This window comes from Phalacrocorax carbo, chromosome 1 (genome assembly GCF_963921805.1).
Source record: "Phalacrocorax carbo chromosome 1, bPhaCar2.1, whole genome shotgun sequence".
Classification (NCBI taxonomy): Eukaryota; Metazoa; Chordata; class Aves; order Suliformes; family Phalacrocoracidae; genus Phalacrocorax; species Phalacrocorax carbo.
This window is the reverse complement of record NC_087513.1, coordinates 209,738,786-209,763,765: the sequence shown is the minus strand read 5'-3', so window position 1 is coordinate 209,763,765 and position 24,980 is coordinate 209,738,786. Positions and strand designations below refer to the sequence as shown.

At 44.6% G+C, this 24,980-nt stretch overlaps 1 protein-coding gene across 3 annotated transcripts in view; it reads left to right on the top strand.

Moving 5' to 3' along the window:
* Positions 1 to 24,255, top strand: part of PRSS23 (serine protease 23) — a 289,202-nt gene extending 264,947 nt beyond the window's left edge. The window contains exons 2-3 of one of the 3 annotated variants that reach the window (XM_064441410.1): positions 16,090 to 16,114; positions 21,090 to 24,255. In XM_064441410.1, coding sequence (XP_064297480.1) covers positions 21,103 to 22,221 — 1,119 coding nt within the window. In that variant the 5' untranslated portion in view covers positions 16,090 to 16,114; positions 21,090 to 21,102 and the 3' untranslated portion in view covers positions 22,222 to 24,255. Of the gene's footprint in view, positions 1 to 16,089; positions 16,115 to 16,994; positions 17,117 to 18,831; positions 19,034 to 21,089 lie in introns of those variants that run through there. The other 2 variants (XM_064441412.1, XM_064441411.1) reach the window with 2 other exon arrangements.
* The last annotated feature ends 725 nt before the right edge of the window (positions 24,256 to 24,980 follow it).

Below are 24,980 nucleotides of genomic sequence, written 5' to 3'. Positions count from 1 at the left end.
ATGACTAAGGCAGGATCCCATGTGACTGTGTAACCACTGCTTTCCATGGGAAGATATTTCTCACATTAGGAAGTCCAGCGACTAGGAGGGGGGAAATCTATAGCAGTGGTTTGGCCTGGGACTGTGGAAAAGATATGTGATGCAAGCTAAATTGCTGACCCCTCTCACCTTTCCTTGGCATGGAAAAACTGTCGCCTCTTTCCAGCTCACAACTGGCAAAGACTGTGCAAATGGATATCTACTAAAAGGTGCTGTAGTTCTGGGTTCCTCACTGTGATTTTTATCTTAATAGATGTAAAAAGTCAAACACTTTGGCTTTGCCATGGCTATAAATGAAAAGACTGGGTAGAATCATTCCTCCAACTCAGTCCCCCAGAACATGAGGAGGAAGTTCACTCAGTGAAGTAAAAGGGTGTAAGTGGAGCTGAGCACATCATTCCTGGCTCCATCCAGCATGCTGAGATAGCTTGCCAATCTCGCTCATCAATGGTAATGTATTCCATTTTCCTCCCCATGACACGTGAAGTTTAAATTTATCAGAGCAGCGAAGAGAGACAGAATCTCTATTGACTGGTTTTGGCTGGAAGGACATTTTCTGATCTCCAACCAAATTTTTCATTGAGGATAATATTGTTCTGTGACACAACCATGTCTCCCTGTTTTTACGAGAATGCAGCTGCATTCTACAAAACAGGTGTGAGTCGCTGCTTTTAAAGTTTTAGTCTATATTAAAATAATAAAGGGAATAGATACAAAGGAAACTTTTCTTCCTTTCCATGAAACAGATGCTATTAGATCTAGCTGAAACCTCAAGTTTCCATCCCACAAGAAATGCCAACATTTTAATTTCAGCTCAATTATGGTAAGAACAAAGAATGCTATTCTGACTTTAGCTTTTTGGAGTATTAATATAATGTAATATAGAACAACATATGTTTGGAGACAAAAAGTTGTTGTGAAATGAAGAACTAGTCAAAGGACTGAGACCAAAATATCATCAAAGTCAGCACTGTTATAGAGGAAGTTTTCAATGTAGAAGAAACCGGAAAAATATGCTGTCAGAATATCTTCAGGCAGTCATACATGCTTTAATTATAGTTGCATTATCATATAGGTAGACAAAGATGAAATAAATGTATGGATCTTTTTTTCTGGTGAAATCCAGACACTGAGACAAAACATCCTTTGGTTTGCTCCTATAGAGTGTCAACACAGTTTAGCGAGAGATGCAGCTAACTTACACATATATATGTGTGTCCTTGGTACAATCCAGCAAACAGGTGGATAAGAACTTTCCACAGTGATAACGTTTCCAGGAACAGTGTGAGAACACTTCCAGAAAGTCTCCAGCTTTGAGGATAAGGTGATGGCAGAATAAGCTGTCTTTTGGCAGTGAGGATTTACCTATTGGTGACTGTAGAGGCAGCTGCTCTCCTCATTAGCACTGGCCACAGCTCCTCATCTCTGGGTGAGAGAAGCTGTGTACCTGCTTCCCCGCTTGCTATTAGCCCTGCAGACACCTCCCCCCTTGCCTTGTGCTGTAGCTGGTTCTCAGGGGTGAATACACAGCGCATGGAACCAGCTGAGCTGCCAGGTTTTGAATCACCTGTTCTCACCAGAGGGATATTTTCAGGCTGCCTGACCCAGAAAAGCTAATGTATCCCTGAGCCACAGAGCAAGAGAAATGCTGACATTTTAGAATGGTTGGCACGAACCCCTGCCTGGCCACCAGCTCCTCGTCCTTGAGACATCCAGGTTCACCTGTGATTTTGGTTCAATTGCTGTATCCCTGCAGCTCCTTTTTGCCTCCCAGAGTGCTGGCTGCTCCCTGCACTGCACCCCTACAGGCTCGGTCAAATTGCATCTCTCAGCTGAGGTAACTTGGTCCTCCTTCCCTTATGGCAGGGTTGTGCATTCTTCCTGGTTTGCCTGGCATCTTTTCTCCGTACAGAAGTCTGGATCTATGGTGGGAAGTCCAGAAATGGCAGAAATAAAGGACCAGCACAGTTACCTACACATTCGATCATTTGCTTGTTGCCATTCCCTTTCTTCTGCTGGAGACAGGAGCAGTGCCTGATTCCACTGAGTGTTTCAAGTTCTCTGCATTCAACTTTTTGGAAAAATCTTTTTTTGGACAAAACTATTATCCTCTTGGCCACTGGGGGACCTCTAACTGAAAAAGACTTTGCCAATCTGCAGTCATTCCCACTTAAGGGCCAAAGGTCCTCTTCCTTGGAAATCACTGGGAACATGACTGCAGTGTTAAAGTCACAACTATGTCCCACCTCAGCCTTTTGCTTCAAACTCCAGAAGGCTATTTCTGACAAGGACTGGCAGGACTGGCATGCAAATAATGGGGAGGCTGTAGTGTAGGAACTACCCAAAGCAGTTAAGCATGGAACTATGTACTTCCTATCCATTGCATTTGAACCACAGTCTAATAAAAAAATTAGCCACTTCTATCACTGGCCATTAGTTTTCACCCACTGTAAATTAATACAATTGAATAGGGAAAGTGATTGGTCAGAATAATTTCTGAGAGATCTTAAGAAAAAGACTAAATATAAGCTTTAAAAATTTGACTTGCTGTTTCTTTATGTTATGGCTCTGATGGTACTATCCCTTCAAATAATGGATTGCAAAGCAGCTTTCAGAGTGAATCTTTATTCCAGATTAGTATTTGCTGTAAGGATGGAGAATGATACTGCCTGCAGCTGGGCATGGAAATGATGAAGGGCTTCTGGGCAGCACAGGCAAAAGTTCCCTCTTCTGGCTGCTCCAGGGGAAGGGCCAGAGGGAGACATGGAGGGGTGGGGAAGACAAAATGTCATCAGGCATTCCAGGGAAAGTCCAGTTAAGGGTAAAGTGACTTGGAGACATCAGTGCAGGTTTAACTCTCTGCATTTAGCCTACCCCTCTGTCCTAGGATCCTCTATCCCAGCCCATCTCTTCATGAGACCCACAGCTTTAATTTTTTGCTGTGACTGCTCCTTAACAGGCTTCTGGACTTCTACCACTTCACAGTAGTAAAATGCCTACTTCTAGTGCAGAAAACCTGCCCTGCTTCTACTCTTATCATTTAACCAATTGCAGTTTCTTAGGTTGCCCTGTTTTCCTCTATAAATGCAATGCTTGCAAGAAGCAACTGAACGTGAGTTTACCAAAACAAGAACTAAATATGGACTGACATTCCCGGGTACAAGTGATTTTTCAGCAGAGGATGTCAGGAACTTGTCTCCTTGGCAGTGTCTTTGGAATTCCAGTTTTATCACTAATTATGGCAAATGACCAGGAGGAAAAAAAAAGAGTTATCTAGCAGAATGCAGGGGGAATAAACTGTGAAAAGGGAAAATGGCAATGTAGGCCGGCTGCCTGATGAGAGATCTGTGAGGCAGAAGAACAGTCCTCTGTGGCAAACATCTCATGGAGAATTATTGAGAAATTTAGTTTGTAAGAGAATTCTGGAGACACCTAGCCCCTCATCCTGCACGCTGGAGCTCTCCTCTGCACTGAGCACAGCCATCTTCCCACCTTCTCTATATCTCCTAAGATTTGAATACGCATGTATCATGGCTCCACCTGAGTGCCTCTGTGCACTCCAGCCATGCAAACATCCCACCACATCTCTAATTGCAGCGATGGCGTAGCTTTGCAGCTGCACAGACTTCCAGTTCCTCCTGTTTGTTTCCTGGAGGATGTATTAGTGTGCAGGCGCTCTCCAGGATGTCCTCTGCCTCCACAGAGCATAAGGGCCTCCCCCAGTGCCCTGTGTCCTGTGTGATTTCATCTCCATCCACAGCAGAACATGCTTTAAAGTCTTCCTCAGTGGGTTAGAAAAGACAGCTGGAGGAGCATTCTGCCAGGGCCAGACAATGACACGTGGAGCTTTTCCTTTTTGTCAGGCATTCAAATCAGGCCCAAGGCAGCAGCAACCAGAGGCACTGTCAGCTGGCAGTTTGGAGCCATGGGCTTCTAATCTAAATGCAGTCTTACAACAGCACCACTTTTTGATGTATTTCTCAGTTGTCTCAGCAGAAAGGCCAGAGGCTGAGCAAGTGAGGAAGAGCAGAGGGTCTCCTCACCCCAGCACAGAGACTGCTGCCACGTGCTGAGGGAGCAGGCTGCTGGGGCACCAGAGAGAGCACTGATGCTGCAGCACACCACCGATCCCAGAGGGAAACCACAGAGGCTGTTACCTAAACTGAGGGTCTCCTCTTAATTTCCACACTGGGTGATCTCTGTCAAACTATGAAGTTAATTAACCACCCTGAGTAAACAAACAGCTCCTCAGATAACTTTTGGAAAGAGAATCAGTTTAACCTCAAAAGCTGCTGGTTTCCAGCTCCGCATTTCTTTTGCTTTCTGTCCCTCAAACATTTCCTGGAAGAAAGACAATCAGTACCACAAATTTATTTCTGTCTCCTCAAACATACTAGAAACAAATTAAAAGTTCTGCTCTTCACCAAATATCACATGGGGTTGTAGTATAGGGTCTCTGTCAGTCTCCTGAAACTGCTATAGGGATACAAAAGAAGATGAAATTCAAAGGTGAGTTAAGTACTAAGGTTAGGGATGTAGCTGAGAAACCTAATTAAATTAGAGTAACATTGCCTACTGGACGAGGGTTCAGGGGACCTTGGCTTTATTCCAGGTTGTGTCACTAACATGGTATGCAAACACAGGCAGACAGAATGATTTTTCTATCTTGATTGCACAACAGGGTGAGAAAGTAAAATTTATTTTTCATTTTTATAATGTATAGCACAGTGCAGTTCCAACTGAGTTAGGATTTGTGGATTCTGGAGGAATACAAATAATATATGTAACAATATAATACAATAATGTTCTTAATCAGACAGAGCTCCCATTTATTTCCATGAGAATGTTGCCTGCAGGATCAGGCTGTCAGGTCCTGATTAAGGCTCAGTCAGCTCTCAGCTTTCCCTGCCGAGTTCAGTACAGGGGACTCAACTGCATATCCCCCTCCTTCTGCTACTCGCCTACCCTCACCACAGAAACTCCATATTCGCATCAGAACAAGATGACACACTGATTTAATTCTGACCAGGCCTGGCATTCCCCAGCTTTGTTAACGTCTGCTCTTGCTTCGGTGCCATCCTTTATTGTAAGCCTAATAAGTACATAAAGGCTGAGGAATGGGGATCCGGGCAGGCTCACAGCAATGAGCTTCGAGGAGCTTGTTTGACTGGGCAGACAGACTGGGTAAACAATTAGCTCCAGCTCAAATGTTCGAGTCCTGTAGAAGAATGGGATGCTTGGCACTGGCCACTCTCCATGACATTCAAAATTTGGCTTTTTACCAATCAAATATTTAAACATTCGTGATCATTTGTCCAGCCCCACAGGCTCAGTTAGGAATTTCAGCTCCATTCTATTTTTGTAAATGGAGATATGGCAATTATTTGCTAAGAACTTTGAAAAAATGTGCTTAGCTTTACAGCAAGGGCAAAAGAGAGTTTGTTTGAAAATCATACAATAGACCAGGTCAGCAGCTACCAGCATACTACTATATGTAATGTATACTTAGACAAAATATAACTTGGAGCATTGCTGTCACAGGCCCTTCTGTGTGCATTGTTGGTAGCAAATGGCCGCCTTCTAATGTAACATAATAGAGAATTTGTTATTTTAAAACTGCCTTTCCATTTATAATCATGCCTGTTGCAGTACAATGGACAATTGTATCCTTATGCTGGCAATGCAGGAAAGATTTAACAAGTGCTTGTTAAGTATTTATTTTGAAATACATTAATGGTGTGTCTCCAGATGAGTAAAGCTAGTATGCTTTGAGTTGTGCATATAGTTGTACCTTTTGTATTAGGACACTATGTTTATTATAATCCACGACTTTCATAGATTGATACAGAAAAAGATGCACAGTATTATCTAAGTCGTAGAATCATAGAATCATTAAGGTTGGAAAAGAACTTCAGGATCATCAAGTCCAACCATCAACCCAACACCACCATGTCTCCTAAGCCATGTCCCAAAGTACCACGTCTACACATCCTTTAAATACTTCCAGGGGTGGAGACTCCACCGCCTCCCTGGGCAGCCTGTGCCAAAGTTTGACAACCCTTTCGGTGAAGAAGTTTTCTCTAATGTCCAACCTAAACTTCCCCTGGTGCAGCTTGAGGCCATTTCCTCTCATCCTATTGCTTGTTACTGGGGAGAAGAGTCCGACCCCCCACCTTGCTACAACCTCCTATCAGGTAGTTGTAGAGAGCGATAAGGTCTCCCCTCAGCCTCCTCTTCAGACTAAACATTCCCAGCTATCTCAGCCACTCATTGTAAGACTTGTTCTCCAATTGATCTTCTGTATATCACAAACTCTTACATTTCACCCTATTTCACTTTAACCAACCCATCTTTTCAGTTAGAGTAAGGAACTTGAGTAAGTTTTCAGGAAATTAACCTGTTGTATGCCACATGTCTGCCAATCCACCTTCAACATGGTAAATAAATAAATAAAATCCGGAAAACAACATCTGAAAAATTGCAGGAAAATATTTTTTGTAAGACATTTGAAGAAATGTTTCTTGTTTTTATTGGTTTTCACTTGTCTTTGAGAACAAAATCAAGCCACTCTTGCACATAACCACTTATCTTGCTATTAATTGTTTTCTTTAGCCGTATATGCACAAGAGGTTTAGAAAAGAACAGAGGATACAGGGTAGATCATTGTGGAAGCCTCAAACTGTGAAGCAGTACACGTTCCTGTAGAGAACTTGCAACCAGTTCAAAGGCAGCAGATGGTCCTTGATGGTTATTCTGCAAGAGATGGGCTTTATTGGACTCAAGAGGTGAATCTAAGGCTCAGCTTTGGACTTGGTCTTTCTTTGAGCAGGAGGTTGGACTAGAAGACCGCCAGAGGAACCTAAACTATTCTATGGTTCTCTAAATAGATTTAAAGACTACTGATGGTTTAAATGAATACTAATGCCAGGCCACCCCAGGCACTACTGAGAGCAGAGAATTCAGCAGGGAGCTGCTAAGAAGAATGTTCAAGTGATCTGGAAGAACTGGTAAATGCTAGGCAGAAGCTAGGCGGGAGCGAGGTAAATAGTTCAAGTCAAAGCTTTGAGAAATGTTGGCCTACTTTTCCTAGGGAAATGGAACAGTTTAGATGGCCTCCAAATCATCAGAAAGCATGTAGACTTCTCTGGAATCAGGCTGGGGCATTAAGCTGATAGAAAAAGAGCAGAGTGAAAAGGTAGAACAAAAGCATACTGATTAACACAGATTTAAAACATCATTAAAGAAATCAGCAAGGTAACCAACAGACTTGCAAAGAAGAAAATATCTATTATTAGTATTATTAGTATTATCTTAAGCTAATACTGGAAAATAAGCAAGAGGAGTTTGCCTGCTCTTTGATAAACATCAATTTGACCTAACGTTTTACTGACTTTAGTGGCAGGATTTCTGTGACCAGGCAGTTAAATCACTTGTTATAACTAAGCCAGCAAGGAGTGATCTCAAAATAGCAGAAATTGTATGTCAAAAATTGCATCGCCTCTTTCTGTCACTGATAAGGGAAAAAAACTGGTCTCAAATGTTTTTGAACCACAGGATAAATATCTACTTAAAATACCTCTCTGCAATGTATAGAGAAAGTGACTTAGTCTGAATGATGTATTCTGGATTTCCCACTGTGAGAGTAGGACTTTCTAAAAATTACGTACAACAGTTTCCTAGCCCCAAAATCAACACAGAAAATACACATTAGCCTTGCCAGCTAACAGAGGTATCAGTCCCAGAGTTAAATATTATTGCTTACAGCTGGTACTAAAATTAGACATGTTAAAATTAGGAGCTTTAAAAACTTGTCAAGAGCTCTCTTGACCATTGCTGTCAACTGCTGGACATACATACAGGCTGGGGAACGAGAGGCTGGAGAGCAGCTCTGCAGAGAGGGACCTGGGGGCTCTGGTCGATGGCAAGTGGAACATGAGCCAACAGTGTGCCCTGGCAGCCGAGAGGGCCAGCCGTGCCCTGGGGGGCATCGAGCCCTGCATTGCAGCCGGGCATTTGATGAAATTGGAAGTTTTAGAATAACAGTAATTGTACTGAGACAGAATACTTAGACTTTTAAAACCTTTAACCATAACATATTTTGATAAACAGCTGAAGTATAAATAGAAATAACTAGACAATGATGAACCAAAGGCTGTAATGTATACCTCCACTGTGATAATTTTTAGCTCAAGACTGAGTGTTCTTTAAAATGTCTTTCTAGCTCAAACAAGTCTAGTGACCTGGGATGGAGAAGTCTACCGGGTAGTGCAGGATGTTGTGCTAGATCACAGTGCTTCCTTCCAGCTATAAAACCCTATTCGTGTGGGTAACTTGACTGCAAAGCTAAGACAGACCAAAGTGTTTTGCAGCACCTAAGGTACAGCAAAAGCTGGTACTTCTGGCTGGGGTCTTTCCTCATGGCCCTGGTCCACTACTCCAATCAGTAGTTATATGGGATCCTCCTTCTAATACACTAGGATGAGGGCAGTGCCAGGACCTTTACTGTCTTAGATCATATTTTCAATGAAGATGAGGATGAGAAAGTTATGTTAAATTCTAAATTATATTTACAGGTTTGATGTATGACTCAGCTCCTGGTGCAGACCTGGTCCTAGACTTGGCTCTGTAGTATCTCTATCTTTATCTGATTTGGCTTATGTGAGGCTATATACATGTCATTAAAAATTGAATTCTTTCACTTAAATATTTCTCCTTGGTACAGAAGGGAACCCAGCTTAACTGAAAGAGTGTAGGCCAAGTGCATAGATTTGACATTTCGGAAACAGGCTTTTTCGCTGAGTACATTTGAGAGAGGAAATATTTACAGACCACCAGTAAGTACTTGGTACGTAGTATGGAGCAGCACAGGGCTATTTTCAGACATTCCTCTCTGAGTTTTGAAATGCACTCAAAGGCACACTGTGTCGAAAATAAGTTATAAGACATCCAGACTTTCTATAAATATTCCTTATGGGATGTGTCTCTGCAAGACGTATCATCAAATGGTTTTCTTATCTTCTAGGCTTTGAATTGTAGATTGTAGTAATTAGTGCTGGGAAAGACCTATCGGATTACCTAAACTGCTACGTGATATTCAGGATTGTTCCCTTTCCTAATGTTTTGCCTCACACAGTTTATATAACCTTGGCAGGGGGGAAATCCCCCGGAATACTATTTCACAACCAGTTCACAAAGTTAGAAATTTTTCTGGTGACATTTAGCCCAAATATGTCTTTTCTTATCACATTATACTCTTATCATTATACTCTGTAATGCAATGTGAAATAATTCCTCCTTAGGGTCCTATATACTCTACACTGCAAGAGTAGACTGTTAGATTCATCTTATGGTGAGCTACACAAGTTGTCTTTATTTACCTTTAATTATTTTTTGTTTATTTTTTTTCCTTAGTCACCTCCAATTTGTCTGCGTCTCACATGGAACTAGGTAGCCAGAACAAAATAAATATTGCAGCTGCAGTTACAGCTGAGAAGCATAAAATCTCAATTATTACCTTGCAAATGAAAGAAGTCATCTGCCGCAAGGGAAGGAAAAGGATCATAGGTTAGTGAAACAGGTTGCCTATTTGGGAGAAAAATCATCACTGTTTTCATAGCTGGATACACTAGATTTGGAAAACAAGCCAATCTCATCTTGACAAGATGTAAACAAGAGCTGCCCAAGAGCAATTCTCTGATGAGGAGCACTTAACTCTGAATGGTGTATTGCCATCTAACTTTAAAAGCCAAATGTCCTCTTCACAAGGGCTGTCTAGACTGCCTCTACTGACGCCCAAGAGAAAATAATGCTAGACTGCAGTTCATTCCGTAATAACTGCGTAATAACATGGGTGGGATGGATTGCCCTCTGGAGATGCCTCCTCTCCTCTGACTTAACGATGGCCTTCCTTAGGCTACTGGCATAATTTTTAGGTGGTTAAAATTAGCTGAGATTAATCTTTTTTACTTGTTCCCAAGTTAATCATAACTGACCTCTCCTGGTTCTAATATGACTCCTCTTCACGTTTCAGACCAGAGGCGGCTATGAGACAGTCCCATGTGCTGGCTGCGATGTCTAAACAGCCCTCCTGTATGCGCCGGAAGCCTACGTTCATTCCCCTTAGGAGCACTGATTCACAGGTGCTATATGGACTCAGAAATTCTACTGGCAAATTTTTATTTGACTGAGAAATTAAGGCAGAACAACTCATTAAAATAGTCCCATCCCTGGCTGATTTTCCTTTTACTTTGTCTCCCTAAGCTGGGGAGATACACCTGCTTTAGGTGTCCCCACAAGGCCTACTTCCATTGCAGGATGATCTTGCCAAGAACACCATGTTCAACCTTTCCTCTCCCTGAGGGAAGTTTTAACTGCATAGGCTCTGTCTGTGTTGCCAGATGGACCATAGCTAGAACATAGGCTGAAATATTATGTCCCTCACTTATGAGTCACATTGCTAACTTCAGGGTGCCGCCATGCTGGGTGCAACATGACCAGGCATCAAACTAATTCTGAGCTCAAGCATCTTATCAAAAATCCTACCAATTCTTGCTGAACAACAGGACTAGGAAAGGCCCTTCCCAGCATTAGCCAAGCAACGTCATTGCAAAGGCTGATGAGCAGATGGTGAAAAGGTTGATCAAAAACTGTGCCCAGCTCATCTGCTCTGCGTGTGTGGGCTTTCACTGTGGATAGAACCTTCTCCTTTGTTGCGAGCATTGAACACGGCTTCCCTTTAAACAAGCTGGCCACGAGGTGAGTATGATCTCCAACGGGAGCTGAAAAGCAGTCTATTAATACCCTCAATGACCTTCTAACTGTATAGTAACTTCATGGTCACATACAGCACTTATAAAATGTTACAGCTCACTATTCTTAGATGAGTACATGGTGAGTTCAAAACCGCCAGACAGAGCAGTGAAACCTACAGCAGAATCTAAACCCAGGAGATAGACACAGGCTAGCACGAAACCAAAACCAGTGGTGATGAATGTGATCCAGTTTTGCACAACTCTGAAGATTCCCTTCTTCAGGAAACTCCTGAAGTTCTCCGGGAGGGCAGTTGCCCTGGATGTTTTATTTTTAAGGTGTTATTTTGGGATTACGTCACTGTATTGATATGCTGTTTATCCAAATGGTGAAGACGCAGTGTCTTACAAGAATCTGGAGCAAATCCAGATGCCTGTTTTATTTCAACAAGTTTTCACTATCAGGAAATTAAAGGAGCACTGTTAGTTCAAATATAATTTGTCAGAAATGTTTTCAGTAATATGAATAACATGAATTCCCAAGTTCTCTATAGTTAAGAGCATATATAATATATATATAGCTGTGAATTTTGAACCAAGCTGAAGTCAAAATGTTCTGTTCTTCTTCATTTTCTTCTTTCTATGCATCCCATAGTTTGGTCAAAACTTTCTACATAATATATTCTATTTCAAGCAGATATTTAGAGAAACCGATGCCCTGTCTGACAGATATATAGATAATCACAATAAGCATTTCAACTGAGAATTCAGGGCAGGGGGAACACCTACAAAATTATTCCTAAACATACTTTATTTTCAGCCCAATGTTACCTCTTGTGCTTCCCATAAAGTAGATTACTTTTCTAATAATTTTAGAAACATTCTGTAAAGCTTGAGTTGTCTCAGGCAAAGTCTTTATTCGCACAGTTATATCTGCAGGTGGAACTGTGCAATGGAGACCTTCCCCTGTCAGGAAGAATTGCAACTATATGTTTAAATATCCCTATTCACCAAGACGATGGACACACCGAGTGGGACTCACTTAATGTAACTGTAGGCATCAAAAAGTTAGATTTAACCTCTCCTAACAGACAGTGGAAGGAAATGGGTGCTTTTAAGGAATGACTGTCTGGCCTATTTTATATCCCATTTTAGGATGTAATAAATTGCCCTCTGAGGTAGCCCCTAAAGGCCTGCAAAAGGAATCTAGAGTGGTTGTGCCTAGCTTTTAGTTGTCTTTATTTGAGCAGAAGGATCCTCTCCAAGGCTAGAGTCCTCCACTCGGCTCCACTGTGTCACACTCGCTGATGACAAGAGTTTTACCAACACAGGATGGACATTGTACACATTCAGCTGTCAGTTTTCCCACTTGGCAATCTTTCTCATAAACCAAACAACTCAGATTCTCAGTCCTCACATACTTCCTTTAAGAACTGACAGTAAAGCATTTTGCTTCTGGGAACTAGGAATAAGTTCCTGCACCACCCTTGCATCCACAGTCTTGGAAAATCTGGGAAAAAGAGTTCATTCTCTCCGGGTGGTATCACCTTCTGGTGCACCATATCTGGGGCAAACATCATCACAGCACCCAGCCATGGGACAGCCACTGCTGTATTTATCATCATAACACTGCATGGAGACAGAACACGTTCTCACACTCGTGCACAGATTGGGAACCAAGGCAGCAGGGCCTTCCTGAAGTGCTGTAATGAATTAGGGGCAGAGATGGGGATAGGACCTGCTTCTCCAGAGTCCCAGTCTGCACCATCCTTGCCCTCAGAATAGACTGTTTACAAACAGATAGAGTGCCTTCACCTTTAACTTCCTCCCACAGCTAGAAAGAGCTTTTGGAAACGGCATCTGTGAGCAGGGGTCTCTGTCCCAGGAAAGGTAGAGGGAGCCCGCTGGATAGCTGCCCTTGCAGTGGGGAACTCCAAGGCCTTTTCTGCTGCATTACATCAGCAGTGAGCAATGGGAGGACTCATCTGAGCCAATTGTGGGTTGTCATTCTTCCTTCCAGGCTCAGTGGCCTCTGAAATCACTCCATTGTCTGCCACGGAATCTGGCGCAGGCCCATAACGCCAGGTTACTTCAGTTCCCTGCAGAATAAAAGATTTCTTCAACCATGAGAAATTGTCTCCTGACAGTGCCATTCATTAGGGCTCCCACCTGTAGACTGTTTCATTTGCAGCTTACTCTCAAGGTGCTGAAAAGTCAGCGTGTGTGTTATCACTTGACAATATAGTACAGCTAATACCTCTTCACCCTTACGTATGTTGTCACTTACTGCTCTTTGCCTCAACAATGGATCACAGTAACACTGAGATCTTGGACTTCACTCTTTTTAAAAATCTTGTGCAGCCTAGTTTCACCAGAGCTCTTATTTCTTAAGAAGTATACGCATAGGGAAAAGAATCTGTAATGGGTATTTTTTTTCCTCTTTCGAATGAGAAAGTTAAAATGTTAGATTTTGTTTATAGCTTCTAGAGAGAACTGGGCAGTGGTCCATTTTTTCTTAAGGCAGGCATTAAGACAGGCCAGGCAAACTGTCTTTTCTGAGCTTGTGGTTTAATGATTGCCCTAAAAATAATAAAAATCCAGAAGTTTTTATGGCAACCAAATGTCTTTTAACCAAATTTCAAACTAAACATTCTTGTCCACTCCCTTTGACATGAAAGAAGTTGTGCCCAACGCTTTCTTTAAGGTTTCATTCTCAGGAGGAGTCCTGTAGACACCAAGCCTTGTGGCTCCTATTCATCTGTCTGCGTTGTATGTAAAGGCACATAATGCCTTATGAACTGTATAACTGAGCTATGGACCAGCTCTCCATGGTGGCAGGTGCTGTACAAACGTCACACAAAAAGAAGATGATCCTTTCCCCTAATCAGAGGTAGAGAGACAGCAGTCAGTCACAGGAAGGCGGAGTCACACTGGCAAACCACGAGAAGTGCATGGAGATGTATGGACAAGTAGGATATCTCTAACTATGGACATTTACACAGACACTTTTTTTTGGATGGGGTGCCTTCACCTCCTCCAGCACTGACTTTCAGCTGCTGTTCCAGACAGGGAAGGTCTGCAGTCCTGCAGTGTGTCATGGATAGCCCAGGGCAGCCCAGACCCCTGCAGTTAAATGAGGTGAATCCTGCCGTGTGTATCGTAGCAGTGCCTTGCACCTCTGCCCCCCTGCCTGCTGGAAACGTTTCTACCAGTGTCATACCTTCTAGGATTGCGTCTATTTAAATTTGTGTCTGGAGATCAAACAGTCCTCCTTTAGTCAGTCAGAATTTATTTGCAGTCACTGTAAATACAAAAATTGGGGAAAGCATATAAAGAAGGAAACAATTATGCTAATATTTATTCCTTCTTCCCACTGAGACTTTTGAAAACAGCAATGTGGTACAGGAAGACTGATACATTTGAGATAAAGCAGGAAAGGGACATACAGAGGGTTGTTCAGTGAAGGGTTTGCGGTCATCTGGAAGGGACTGCTGGGCAACCTGTACTTTGTCAGAAGAGTAGCAGCGATCAAGAGGCCTCGTTTGGTGTGGTGATCTACTACAGCCAGGAATGAACTGTGAGAGGAAAGCGGGGAAGGCCCTGCAGCACACCCGGCAGCGGTGACAGAAGGGGCTGTGTGCCCATGGAAAGCAAGAGCCCACCTGGGCCACTGCTGCAGCCCTGACTCCCATGGCATAACCAAACCTCACAACGCTTTCAGCCCCTACGAGACATGGGCCAACTCCTCCACCCATGCAGAATGGCAGAGGTGTCCAGGGCAAAGCCTCCTGAGCAGTGGGACTGCCCACCATATTGGGAATAGGCACAGAGTGCGGATGAGGAAGGGATCTGTGGTTAGTATGGTACTGCTGATGGAGTCTCACTTGTTAGCTGCCTGATGATACTCCAGATATGTCCCTTGCTGCTGCATGATCATTTCCCGGTGGCCCAAGAGCAGCTGAACTGGTGTCACCAGCCCCAGCTTCCCCCGCCACCAGTTGTATTCTCTAGCTGTGTTTCCGCTGGAGATGTTTGCCCTCTATCCTGGGGACCTCTCCCTCACTTTGTAGTTCTCCTCTAATCATCTGCCTTTGAGAAAGACTTGTCTGAGTAGTTAGGATTTTTGTAGGACTTGCTCTTTCCAAATCTCTGTTAAAACCTTTCCACAGACCCAAATGGGGTTGGTGCTAGGCCCAAGTAAATGCAAATTAGAAAAACCACGTCTAAGAACTAAGGTCGTGTAACATCTCAGTTCCTCACGTAGGGTCTGTGCTATCACCGTGCTTCAAGCTCTCCTGGTCCTTCGTAAGGGTAGCAGCGGGGTGAAGAAGTCAGCACAAGGCAGCAAATAAATTGATTCCTGTGAGATTTATATTTCCTTTCTGGAGTAATGGCCATCAGCTGGGAATGTTGGCAAAACCTTTTTGTGGATTTTTCTTGTGAAGTTAAAACATGTTGCAGGATTTTTGCTTTCCTGGCTCCCTCTTTTTTTGCCAGATACCATTACAAGGATTCAAGAAGGATGAGTAATTAAAACACATGCAAAGAATGTGTCTGTCAATTAAATTCGAATATCTGCCTGATGAGGCAACATAGGTGTCAGACTGCAGCTCCTGGAGCATCCGCTTATGCCCTGCGATGGCAGGAGGGACGCAGGGCGTGCACCCCATGCCTGGGGACCCTCCGAGAAGGGACCTGCCACACCGGGGACCCAGGCGTTGGGGACAAAGAGCCTGGTGCCCTCGAGGGCGCGGAGTTGCCACCAATGCATCCCCAAACCTCCTGCCCCAGCCCTGGGGTGGCCTGGGGAGAGGGGCTGCCGGCCCCTGAGGTGCCCGCAGTGCTGGGACATCGCGGATAAAAACAAGGATGAGGGAAAAAAAAATATGTTTTTCCTCAGGAAATAGATGAAAACATCGGAATGAGAGGAAGAAAAGGGGGTGAGGCCCCATGGATGCCCTGGGGCGGCGGCCCGGGGAAGGGGGGAGGCCTGCGCGGCGGGACGACCCCGGCCTCGCCCGCCGCGGCTCCCCGCGGACAGACGGAGGGACGGCGGGACGGGCGGAGGGCGCCTGCGCCGCCGGGAGCGCTGCGGCGCGGAGCGGGGCTCGGCTCGGCGGCGGCGGGAGCCACCTGCGGGAGGCGCCGCTCCGCCCCGCGCCGCTCCGCCCCGCTCGGAGCGCGCCTCTGAGGGAAGGCGCCCGGCGGGAGGGAGCGGGGAGGCGCCCCCAGCCCCGCGGAGGCGGCGGGAGGGATGGGACCGGCCCCGCCACCTGCCTGACGGCTCCCGGAGAAGCCGCCGCCGCCGCCGCCGCCGCGGGGAGCTGGTAGGTAGCGGGTCCCGGCCGTCGGGAGGGTGCCGCGGGGTGCGGGTCGCCTCGGGGGACAAAGGGGCGGCGGGGAGGATGGCGTTCTCTCACCTGCCGGCGGGCGCGGAGCCGCAGGAGCCCGGCGTTGCGGGGCACCGGCCGTCCCCGCAGCGGGACCCGCTGTCCCGGCTCCGGGCGAGCCCTCCGAGGGCTGGATCTTTAACCCCCGCTCGCACCGACGGGAGCGCAGGCGGCGCCGCCGCTGCGGCGGCGGGCAGACAAAAGGGATAACGCGGCTTCTCCCCGCCCGGCCCCGCGGCGGGTCCCCGGTGCCGCTCCTGCCGCTGACCGGCTCCGAAGGGGCGTCTTGTGAGGAAACAGCTGGTAAAAAAATTCGCCTTTTCCGCCTTTCGCACTTGCGAGGAGTCCGAAGCAGCTCTCCGGTTGAGCCCCTGCGGTCCTGTCCCTTCATCGCCGGGACTGAGAACATCAGTATTTTGCGTTTGTAAGGCAGAGACTGCACCACCTCCTCAGCGAAGCGGCTGCTGGAGCCTGCGGCGGTCGCCGGCCTCCTGCCCCGAGCGGGCTCCGAGCGGCCGGTGGGGTCCCAGCGCAGAGCCCGCTTGTGCGGCTGCCCCGGTGCCGAGCATCGCCCGGTGGTTCCAGGGCCCGGGGGTGCACGGCCTTGCTCACAGCTTGCCCTTTTACTCGAGTTGACCATCACTGTCTGCCTGTAACTCAGTTTGCTCTTGTACAGTGAAATCGAAGCTGCTTTACGTACAGGGAGAGAGAAGGAGGAAAGAGGGTGAAAGGCGGTAAAACTATTCCGTAGGAAATGGACTAAATGGTAAACACAGAATACGATCCCTTTCCTCTGTGTGTGTGTGTGCGCCACTGACACACATGTCAAAATACCTGCTGTGCCTGCTGTGTATGTTAACAGACGCCCTTGGCCTGCCAGTGCTGAAGTTCGTTCCAGGTTTTCGGAGACATCTCTTCTTACAGCCCTCAGCCTAGCGGGTAAGGCAGCGTAACCCTCGCACCACCCTCAGCATCGCAGGATGGCTAATAGAGATGTGCGATTTTAATGGCAGTGAGGCTTCTGTAAGCCTTAAAGTGCAACTCAGATATTTTTCCTGTGTTTTAACAACTTCTGTGACTAAGAAAAGCAGCCGAGGTGTTTTGGCATGGCAGTGACAGTGATTTAGCTCGCCTTTATAATTTGGTTTGACGCAGGTTTTCTTCTCTTACTCTCTTGCTTTTCTTTCTTCCTTTTTTTTTTTTTTTTTTTTGCCATGTGTTTTGCCATTCTGGCTTCCAGCACTGTGGAAAAACTTTCTTAATTTCAAAATGTAATGGAGACTGTTCACTTCACAAGCTTTTATACTGTATGTTCCAAGATTTACTGTTATTTAACCATCTATTACAAGAACCACCCCTGAAGTAGTGAACTCTTCCAGAAAAATTACTTGCTTATTAGAAAATGATTCATGTCCGTCCTGAACAAGGCAATTCTCTTTCACCAACATCTATCTCAAGGCATGAATGCCCATAGCAGGCAGGGAAATGTGTCTGTAAAGTGTTTTAGCAGCGTGGGGAGCCCCGGGGTAGCTGTCACTGTTTCCATTCTCTAAATTTTAATGCCATTAGCAAGTGTGATTATGTACAAACCGCTTTCTAGGGGGTTCCTAGGCTGGATATCAGAGCAGGGCTTTGTACTGAGTCAAAGGGTGGATTGAGTTTATGACACAGTTTAAATAGAAACAGAAGAGCAGTACTACAGTAGAGCAGCACATCGTAATTCATTCAGTATCGTTTTGTGATAGCTGTTCAGGGAAGTGCTCGCTTCTTACCAGTTTGTTCTGTTTGAGAATGCCTTTCAGGGTCGCTCACAAGTAAGTAGCTGAACGTAGAGAGTATTAACCCTGTTTTTTTCAGCTTTTCTTTTTTTTTTTAAAGAAAAGTAAAAGAGAAAAGAAAAGAAAAGGAAAGGAGAGGGTAACTGGTAGGTCTCTTTAAATTTAGACTACTTTTTAAATTCCTTCATTTTTCTGCTTAACTGTTTTCCTTTTTAAAGAGGGAGGATCTACACAGAAAGAGGTACTATGCGCTCATTTGGCATCTTGTTATAAATATTTATTCTATTTATTGCAGCCCAGAACTGATTTAGTACCAGTGATATCTCCAGATAAGACATAATTGCGAAGGCTTCAGTAAATGCCTTGGTTTGTAAGCAATGTTTAGCTTCTATGGTCAGGTATAAACTCACAGCTATATTTTATTGTGAGGTTTTAATAACATCTTAAATATCAGAAAAGTTCTGTAACTGATGAAAAGACTTTTTTGTCCCATGTATCTGCAATGTAATCATAGCACAGAGGCAGCAGGAGAGGGGTGTGGGAAGGCTTGCTCAGAGATACAGAGTAAGTGCTGCTTTACAGAGCACAGCACAGATGCAGATACGATCTTCTGAAGCCTTTTTTGGGGACCAACTCGAGTCCCAGCTCCTGTCTTGTTCTCTTCATTGGGCGGCTGCCCTCTACTGTCTAAAACTGCCTTGGAAAGTGTTGGCGTTGCTGCAGTGGTGATGGTAGGGAGACGAGGGAGGGCAGGTTGCAGGGAGGGGTAATTTCTCTTCTCAGCCCCGATGATGCTCTCGGAGGAAGCAGAGAAGCTGTTGGGCAGGCAGTCCCTACATCAGGTTGCTGCACTGAGGGGCACGAGGGAATCTTGCTGCTTGTGCAAATAACAATTGACAGGACACTTCTGATTTTCCCCTGCAAGCTAAATAAACCAGGCAAGGGCCAGCATTGGCTCAGTCAGCATGAATGATTTTTAAATCCAAGAAGTGGCATGAGTGATACAATTTAGACGGAGATTCCATCTATCAGGAAAGCTTCAAATGTAATTTGTGGGAATAACTTTGGTGTGAAGCAGGTAAGAGCAGTCTTCTTATAATTACGTGCTCTTAATAATAGGACCTGCTACCTGATGCACAGCATCACTGTGATTTAGTCTCATCTTAGTTTCTTACTGGGGGACGGGGAACCTTTCTGCCTACAGCCCTCGCTGTCACAAGTAGGGCAGTTAACAGCTGACTTATGCTAGTGATGGTTGTCTTTGTGGGGTTGGAATGGTATCATCTGTCCCTGTCTTTTTCTGTGGTTCCTAATCACTGTTATGTGACCGGTGTATTTGATATACGGCACGTGTTCCCTGGGCCATCCTTACACCAATGTGAGACCATCTCATTAGATACCTTGCAAAACCCAGCCACATTAAATACTAATTTCTGCCATGGAAGGAGCCAGAGGAGCTGATGGTTTTCCTTGAATACATAAGCAAGTATTTTCCAAGTTGAGACATCGAAAATTATGCAATTCTGCTTCGTGTTTAAAATGACCTGTATTTTCCAGCATGATTTGCCATTAGGTGTAAAACAACACATTCTATAGAGCTTACACCTTCTAGAAAAAAATACATCCCTTTAAAGATGTCCTGTTTGTTAATGAAAAAATTATCAACAGAATGTCTGGTCACTTCTGGAAGAGTCAGTACCTGCCTCTGTGGGCATCAGTAGCACCAGCTCTGCTCATCTACTTCTGTTTTTTTGGAATGGAAATGTTTTGATATCCTGCATGAGTCGATTGATATTTTGAACATTGTGTGCTTTAATTATAGCCCCCATTCCCAGAGAGGATGCTACCAACAATGGAAGAATCCAGGCCCAATATTTGAGTTGGACACTTTTGGACTTTAGCAGTCTGTAGCTTCCAAAGTCTTTTCTGGTGCAGCCTAGGGATGGAGTATTCCTACAAAAACCATTGGAGAAAGGATTTTTCTTTTTTATTCTTAGGTAGCTGTGGTCATCTCCTGCATGATTTGCTTTGGTTTACTTGTTTGAAGTATTTCAGGAATGATCCTGCAGTTGTGATCAGTGTAACCTCAGCAGGGTTTTAAATATGTGTAAGCTCAACATAATTGTGAAGTTTTGTTTGAATATTCTTTGTATGAGGGAGATCCTGCCTGCCTTCCTGCCCAGGGCGCAACGCCTCCTGCAGCGATCCAGCTGCATGGCTAATTTTCAAATAAACTAAAGTTACACATTTTCTTGACACAGTACTAGTGCACGCTGTTTTCTGCAGTCTGAGGTGCTCTGCCTGTGGTTCATAAACACATTTACAGTCCCATTTGCCTCCCTCTGCTCAGAGGGGGTTGGTTTGCATTTCTAATTAACTGAGTTTATAAAGCCAGTATGTTAACTGAAAATTCCCTGAAGAATTGTAAACTTACTTCATTAGCTGCCCTCGTGTAATGGTATCACCCTTTCTCGCATAAGCCTAGGGGACAGCGAATGCCACGTGGAGCAGAAACCTTCCTCTGGTACGAGTCGCCAGGGGAAGTGAGTCTCCCGTGCAGTCATGTTCCGCAGCCCAGCTCCTGTTCAGGTTACCTTCTTGTCCACCTGCCTGTTCTACCGATGCTTGATGTCTCTGGCTAAGGCGGCAAACGGTGTGAGGTGATTTAAGGACCTCTGTCAGCAGAGTCAGAGAGTAGGTGGGAGCTTTCAAAGAAAGCTTTAATCTAGCTGAAGTAAGACACATTTACTCTTTGCAGGAGCTATGGTTTCTGAATGCAGGAATTTACACAGAGGCTCAGTGTTCTTTACACCATGTGAAGACAAATACTTAACGCTGTGTGAAGACTTCCCACTGATGTCAACGGGGAGTTGGTGGGTCAGCACATCTAATGGTTAAATGCCCTGTGTTTCAGTGTTAACCTGGGACTTTTGTTTCAGGATACATGTTAAGGTATTAGTTTAATGCTGAGAAGCCTGAAGAGCTTAATGATAGTTGGCTCCATTCAAATCACTTGACCCTTCTTATTGTATTACGCTTATTGCATTATGTTAATGCAAGCTAATACTTAGCAAGGTAGATTAATCTTGCAACATATTTGGGTGAGTAACTGGACTTCCTTTTGCTTTCCACAGACCGGCATTCAGAATGGCAGGCTTGTCCACTTTAATCCTCCTTCTGTGTGCCGCTAAAGAGGTGATGCCCTCCAGTTCTCACTGGAAGCCAACTTGGCCATCTTACAGAGTTCCAGTTATCCTGCCACAGTCTACCCTTAACTTGGACAAACCGCAGTTTGATGCTGAAGCCAGACTGGAAGTAGTATCTCCCTGTGGCCCAGCATGCCACAAAAGTTCTCCGCTGCCAACTTATGAAGAAGTGAAGAACTACCTGTCCTATGAAACCTTATATGCTAATGGTAGCCTCACTGAAACTGAAGTGGGCATATATATTCTGAGCAACAGCGGTGATGGGTCTCAAGGCAAATCTCGAACTAAGAGGCAGATCTATGGCTATGACAGCAGGTTTAGCATTTTTGGGAAAGACTTCTTATTGAATTACCCATTTTCCACATCGGTGAAGCTATCTACAGGTTGCACGGGGACACTAGTGGCTGAAAAGCACGTTCTTACTGCTGCTCATTGTATCCATGATGGCAAGAGTTACGTCAAAGGAGCTCAGAAACTGCGGGTGGGGTTCCTAAAGCCCAAGCTGAAAGATGGCAGCAAAGGGGCCAATATCACCAACTCAGCAATGCCTGAGAAAATGAAATTCCAGTGGATCCGAGTGAAACGGACGCATGTCCCCAAAGGATGGATCAAAGGCAATGCCAATGACATTGGCATGGATTATGACTATGCCCTGCTGGAGCTCAAGAAGCCTCATAAAAGAAAGTTTATGAAGATAGGTGTGAGCCCACCAGCCAGACACTTGCCTGGAGGGAGGATTCACTTCTCTGGTTATGACAACGATCGTCCGGGAAACCTGGTTTACCGTTTCTGTGATGTCAAAGATGAAACGTATGACCTGTTGTACCAGCAGTGCGATGCCCAGCCGGGTGCAAGTGGATCTGGGGTGTACGTGAGGATGTGGAAGAGGCAGAATCACAAATGGGAGCGTAAAATTATTGGAATATTTTCAGGCCATCAGTGGGTGGACATGAATGGCACGCCACAGGATTTCAATGTAGCTGTTCGCATCACACCCCTCAAATACGCACAGATCTGTTACTGGATCAAAGGCAACTACCTTGACTGCAGGGAAGGATAAAGACAATGAAACTCCTTGAAAGCACTTGATGACTGGTTTTAATTACTCGTCTGAGAAAGGCTAGACTTGTGCTGCAAATATGTGTGATAGGATCTTGTAACATTGGGAAGTCATATATAGCTTTTCAAGCAAGCCACCTTGTTCTCAGGAGAGGGGCTGTGTGGTGCTGTCATTACAGCTCGAAACTGGGGAGAAAGGAACATCTGCTGGGTGGGGAAGGAGCAGGTGGCCTTGCTGAATTTGCAGCTGAGCAACTGAAGATTAATTAGGGGCAGATCAGTAAACAGTACAAAACCGGAACTGTCTCCAAAGAATCTTGTAAAAGGGACGCTGTTGACTATCTCATGCCTACAGTGTTTGTTTTAATAAATCCTAGGATTAGTAGAAATGCTTCGATCTGAACTTCTAAAAGAAAATATTTCCATGCTGTTGGGGGCTGAAGAGGGGCATTTAATGGTGTTTGCAACCCAAACATTACAGCTTTGTGTTCCTGCATGAGAAAGGGAGTGTGAAAAGGGCAAGGCGTGAGCTGTGGGAGATGAATGCCACACAAATAGCGTGAAGGGTAACTAACTGCATAACACTTCTAACCTCCTTTCAGCCTGAGTGATTTGAGACTTTATTAGTAACATAGTTAAGAAAAATGCTTTTTGAGCAGACAGACCTTGAAGTTTGCAACAGACTTGACTGTGAAGATGACGTTGGTCATATGAGCAGTGCCATTGCATCCTGCTTTGGGAAACACAAATCATACATGGGCTTAAATCTTTATAGCAGTTGGGGCATAGCCTTACACCTAGCAGGACCCCTATGGATACACTATTATAGAAGGCGTATGGGGACAGAGGCTTGTCTTCTGTTATGACCTACTTAGATCTTTTTAGGAAAATCTGGTGTCAGCAACTCAGATTTTCAGAGGAGAAGCCTGTCTTGGGTCATGCCGGCCATCTGAATTGCTGCCTACAAAGCAGGCAAAGGGGAGAGCAGGACACGGGTTCTACTGAGTTCTCCCCCTGTTGTTGAAGATCCATGCTGTTCTACCTAAAAATACACCAGGTAGAGTGACCCTAGATTTGTAAGTGTCTCTCTGTCGAATCCCTTTGACAGCGTAATTTGTACAGCATCTTGATTTGTTTCTTGTGTTTTTTGGGGTAGGAATCCTCCTCCCCATCAAATTGTTGAGTTACAAATAATTCTCGTCACATGCACAGTTCAGTAATATTGCAGCTGGAATAGAGCCACGTTATACAGTGCAATCTGAGTTCGCTATGAAGTGATGCTCTGCTGTCTCTTACAGGTAACAGTGGCTTATATTTTTACTATAGCAGAACTGTAGTTTGGAACAATAACTGTCTTTCATAGGTAAAATCAGTCCAGCCAAATACTTGTAGCCCGGTCAATGAGGTCTGTACGGTGTTTCTTAGGTGGGTTGTGCCACTGTATTATAGTAATGTGGTTAAGTAGATGCTGCCATGCCAATATTATTTTTTTAAATAGGAGGCTAGACGCTGGCTCCAGTTCCAGTTTCTCTTCCATCCATCTCTCACTGTCTCCTTAAGCTCACCAAGTTGCCTGTGGTGCTTGGTGTTTTGGGGCAAATGCAAGTCCCTGGTGTGAAACGGCAGAGCTGGGAAGGAATGAATCTAAGCAGAGCTTCCCTGTGCTATACAAGGAAAACGTTAATTCAGCTAAGCCTTTCTTACACTCTACTAATTACTATGGCATTTGTAAACATATGCCTGATGGTGCTTTATCTTTGTGATGGCTTTGGCTCTAGTTCTGAAAAACATTTTTTGCTAGAGCTGCCTGTGATTATTATTTTTATAGGTGCAGCGTACAAAAACATGGACCCTCATGTGGGCTTTTGGTGCACTCAGATACAAGCAGTTACTAATGCTTTGAAATATGAATAATCACCATATGTATCTGATGGTCTTTTTCCGCCTTTTTATTTTAATTTCCTTTACTTTATGGCTGTTATCTGGAGCACTTTGAATGTATCACAGTGAATAAAGAAAAGTTATGGAATTTCAATGCAGACAATCTTGTATTTGTACTGTACTTGGGTTGCACTTTCAGTCTCATTTCAGTTACTCATTTGGAAGGACATTCAGATACAGAACAGATACATTAATAGACTCAACGCTGTTTATTTTCCTTCACTTTTCTTTTGTCCCCAGCTGTTATAGAAGTGATTTAATTTTTTTTTTCCAATAGGCTCTGTGTCTTTGGGCAGCAATAGTCAATCTTAGTGTTCATATAATTGTTGCAGTTCCAAAGCCAGTCATGAGCTCAGATTAGTTAAAACTGAAAATAACCTATTAGACTGAAGAGTCACATTTTTTTTATTAACTTTAGGGTCGATAAACTGTTGAGGAATTTGAACCAGTCAGTATAAGGTCATAAATCAGGTCCATCTTCTCTTTCTTTTAGTTGATGCATTAAGAAAAATGTTCCTCTGAAGCAAACAGTGAGACCCACAGGTTTCTGAGGAACACTGGAGTGCAAAACATTTTACTTTTTGATTTGGGAATTGCTGTCCATACACCTTTCCTGATTTCTGGAGGTGCATGCAACGTCATGTGGGCTTGAGAACTTCAGTCCTGGCTTATGGGACGTATTTCCCATCCACTGGTCCTGTGCCCTCAACTGCTTCATTGGGCTGTAGGCTGAGATCTTTTATTCTCCTGGGATGACTGGCAGAGTGGAGTCGTGCGGAGGGCAAATGAGCTAGAGCAATGTGAGCAAGTTTTGTTTTG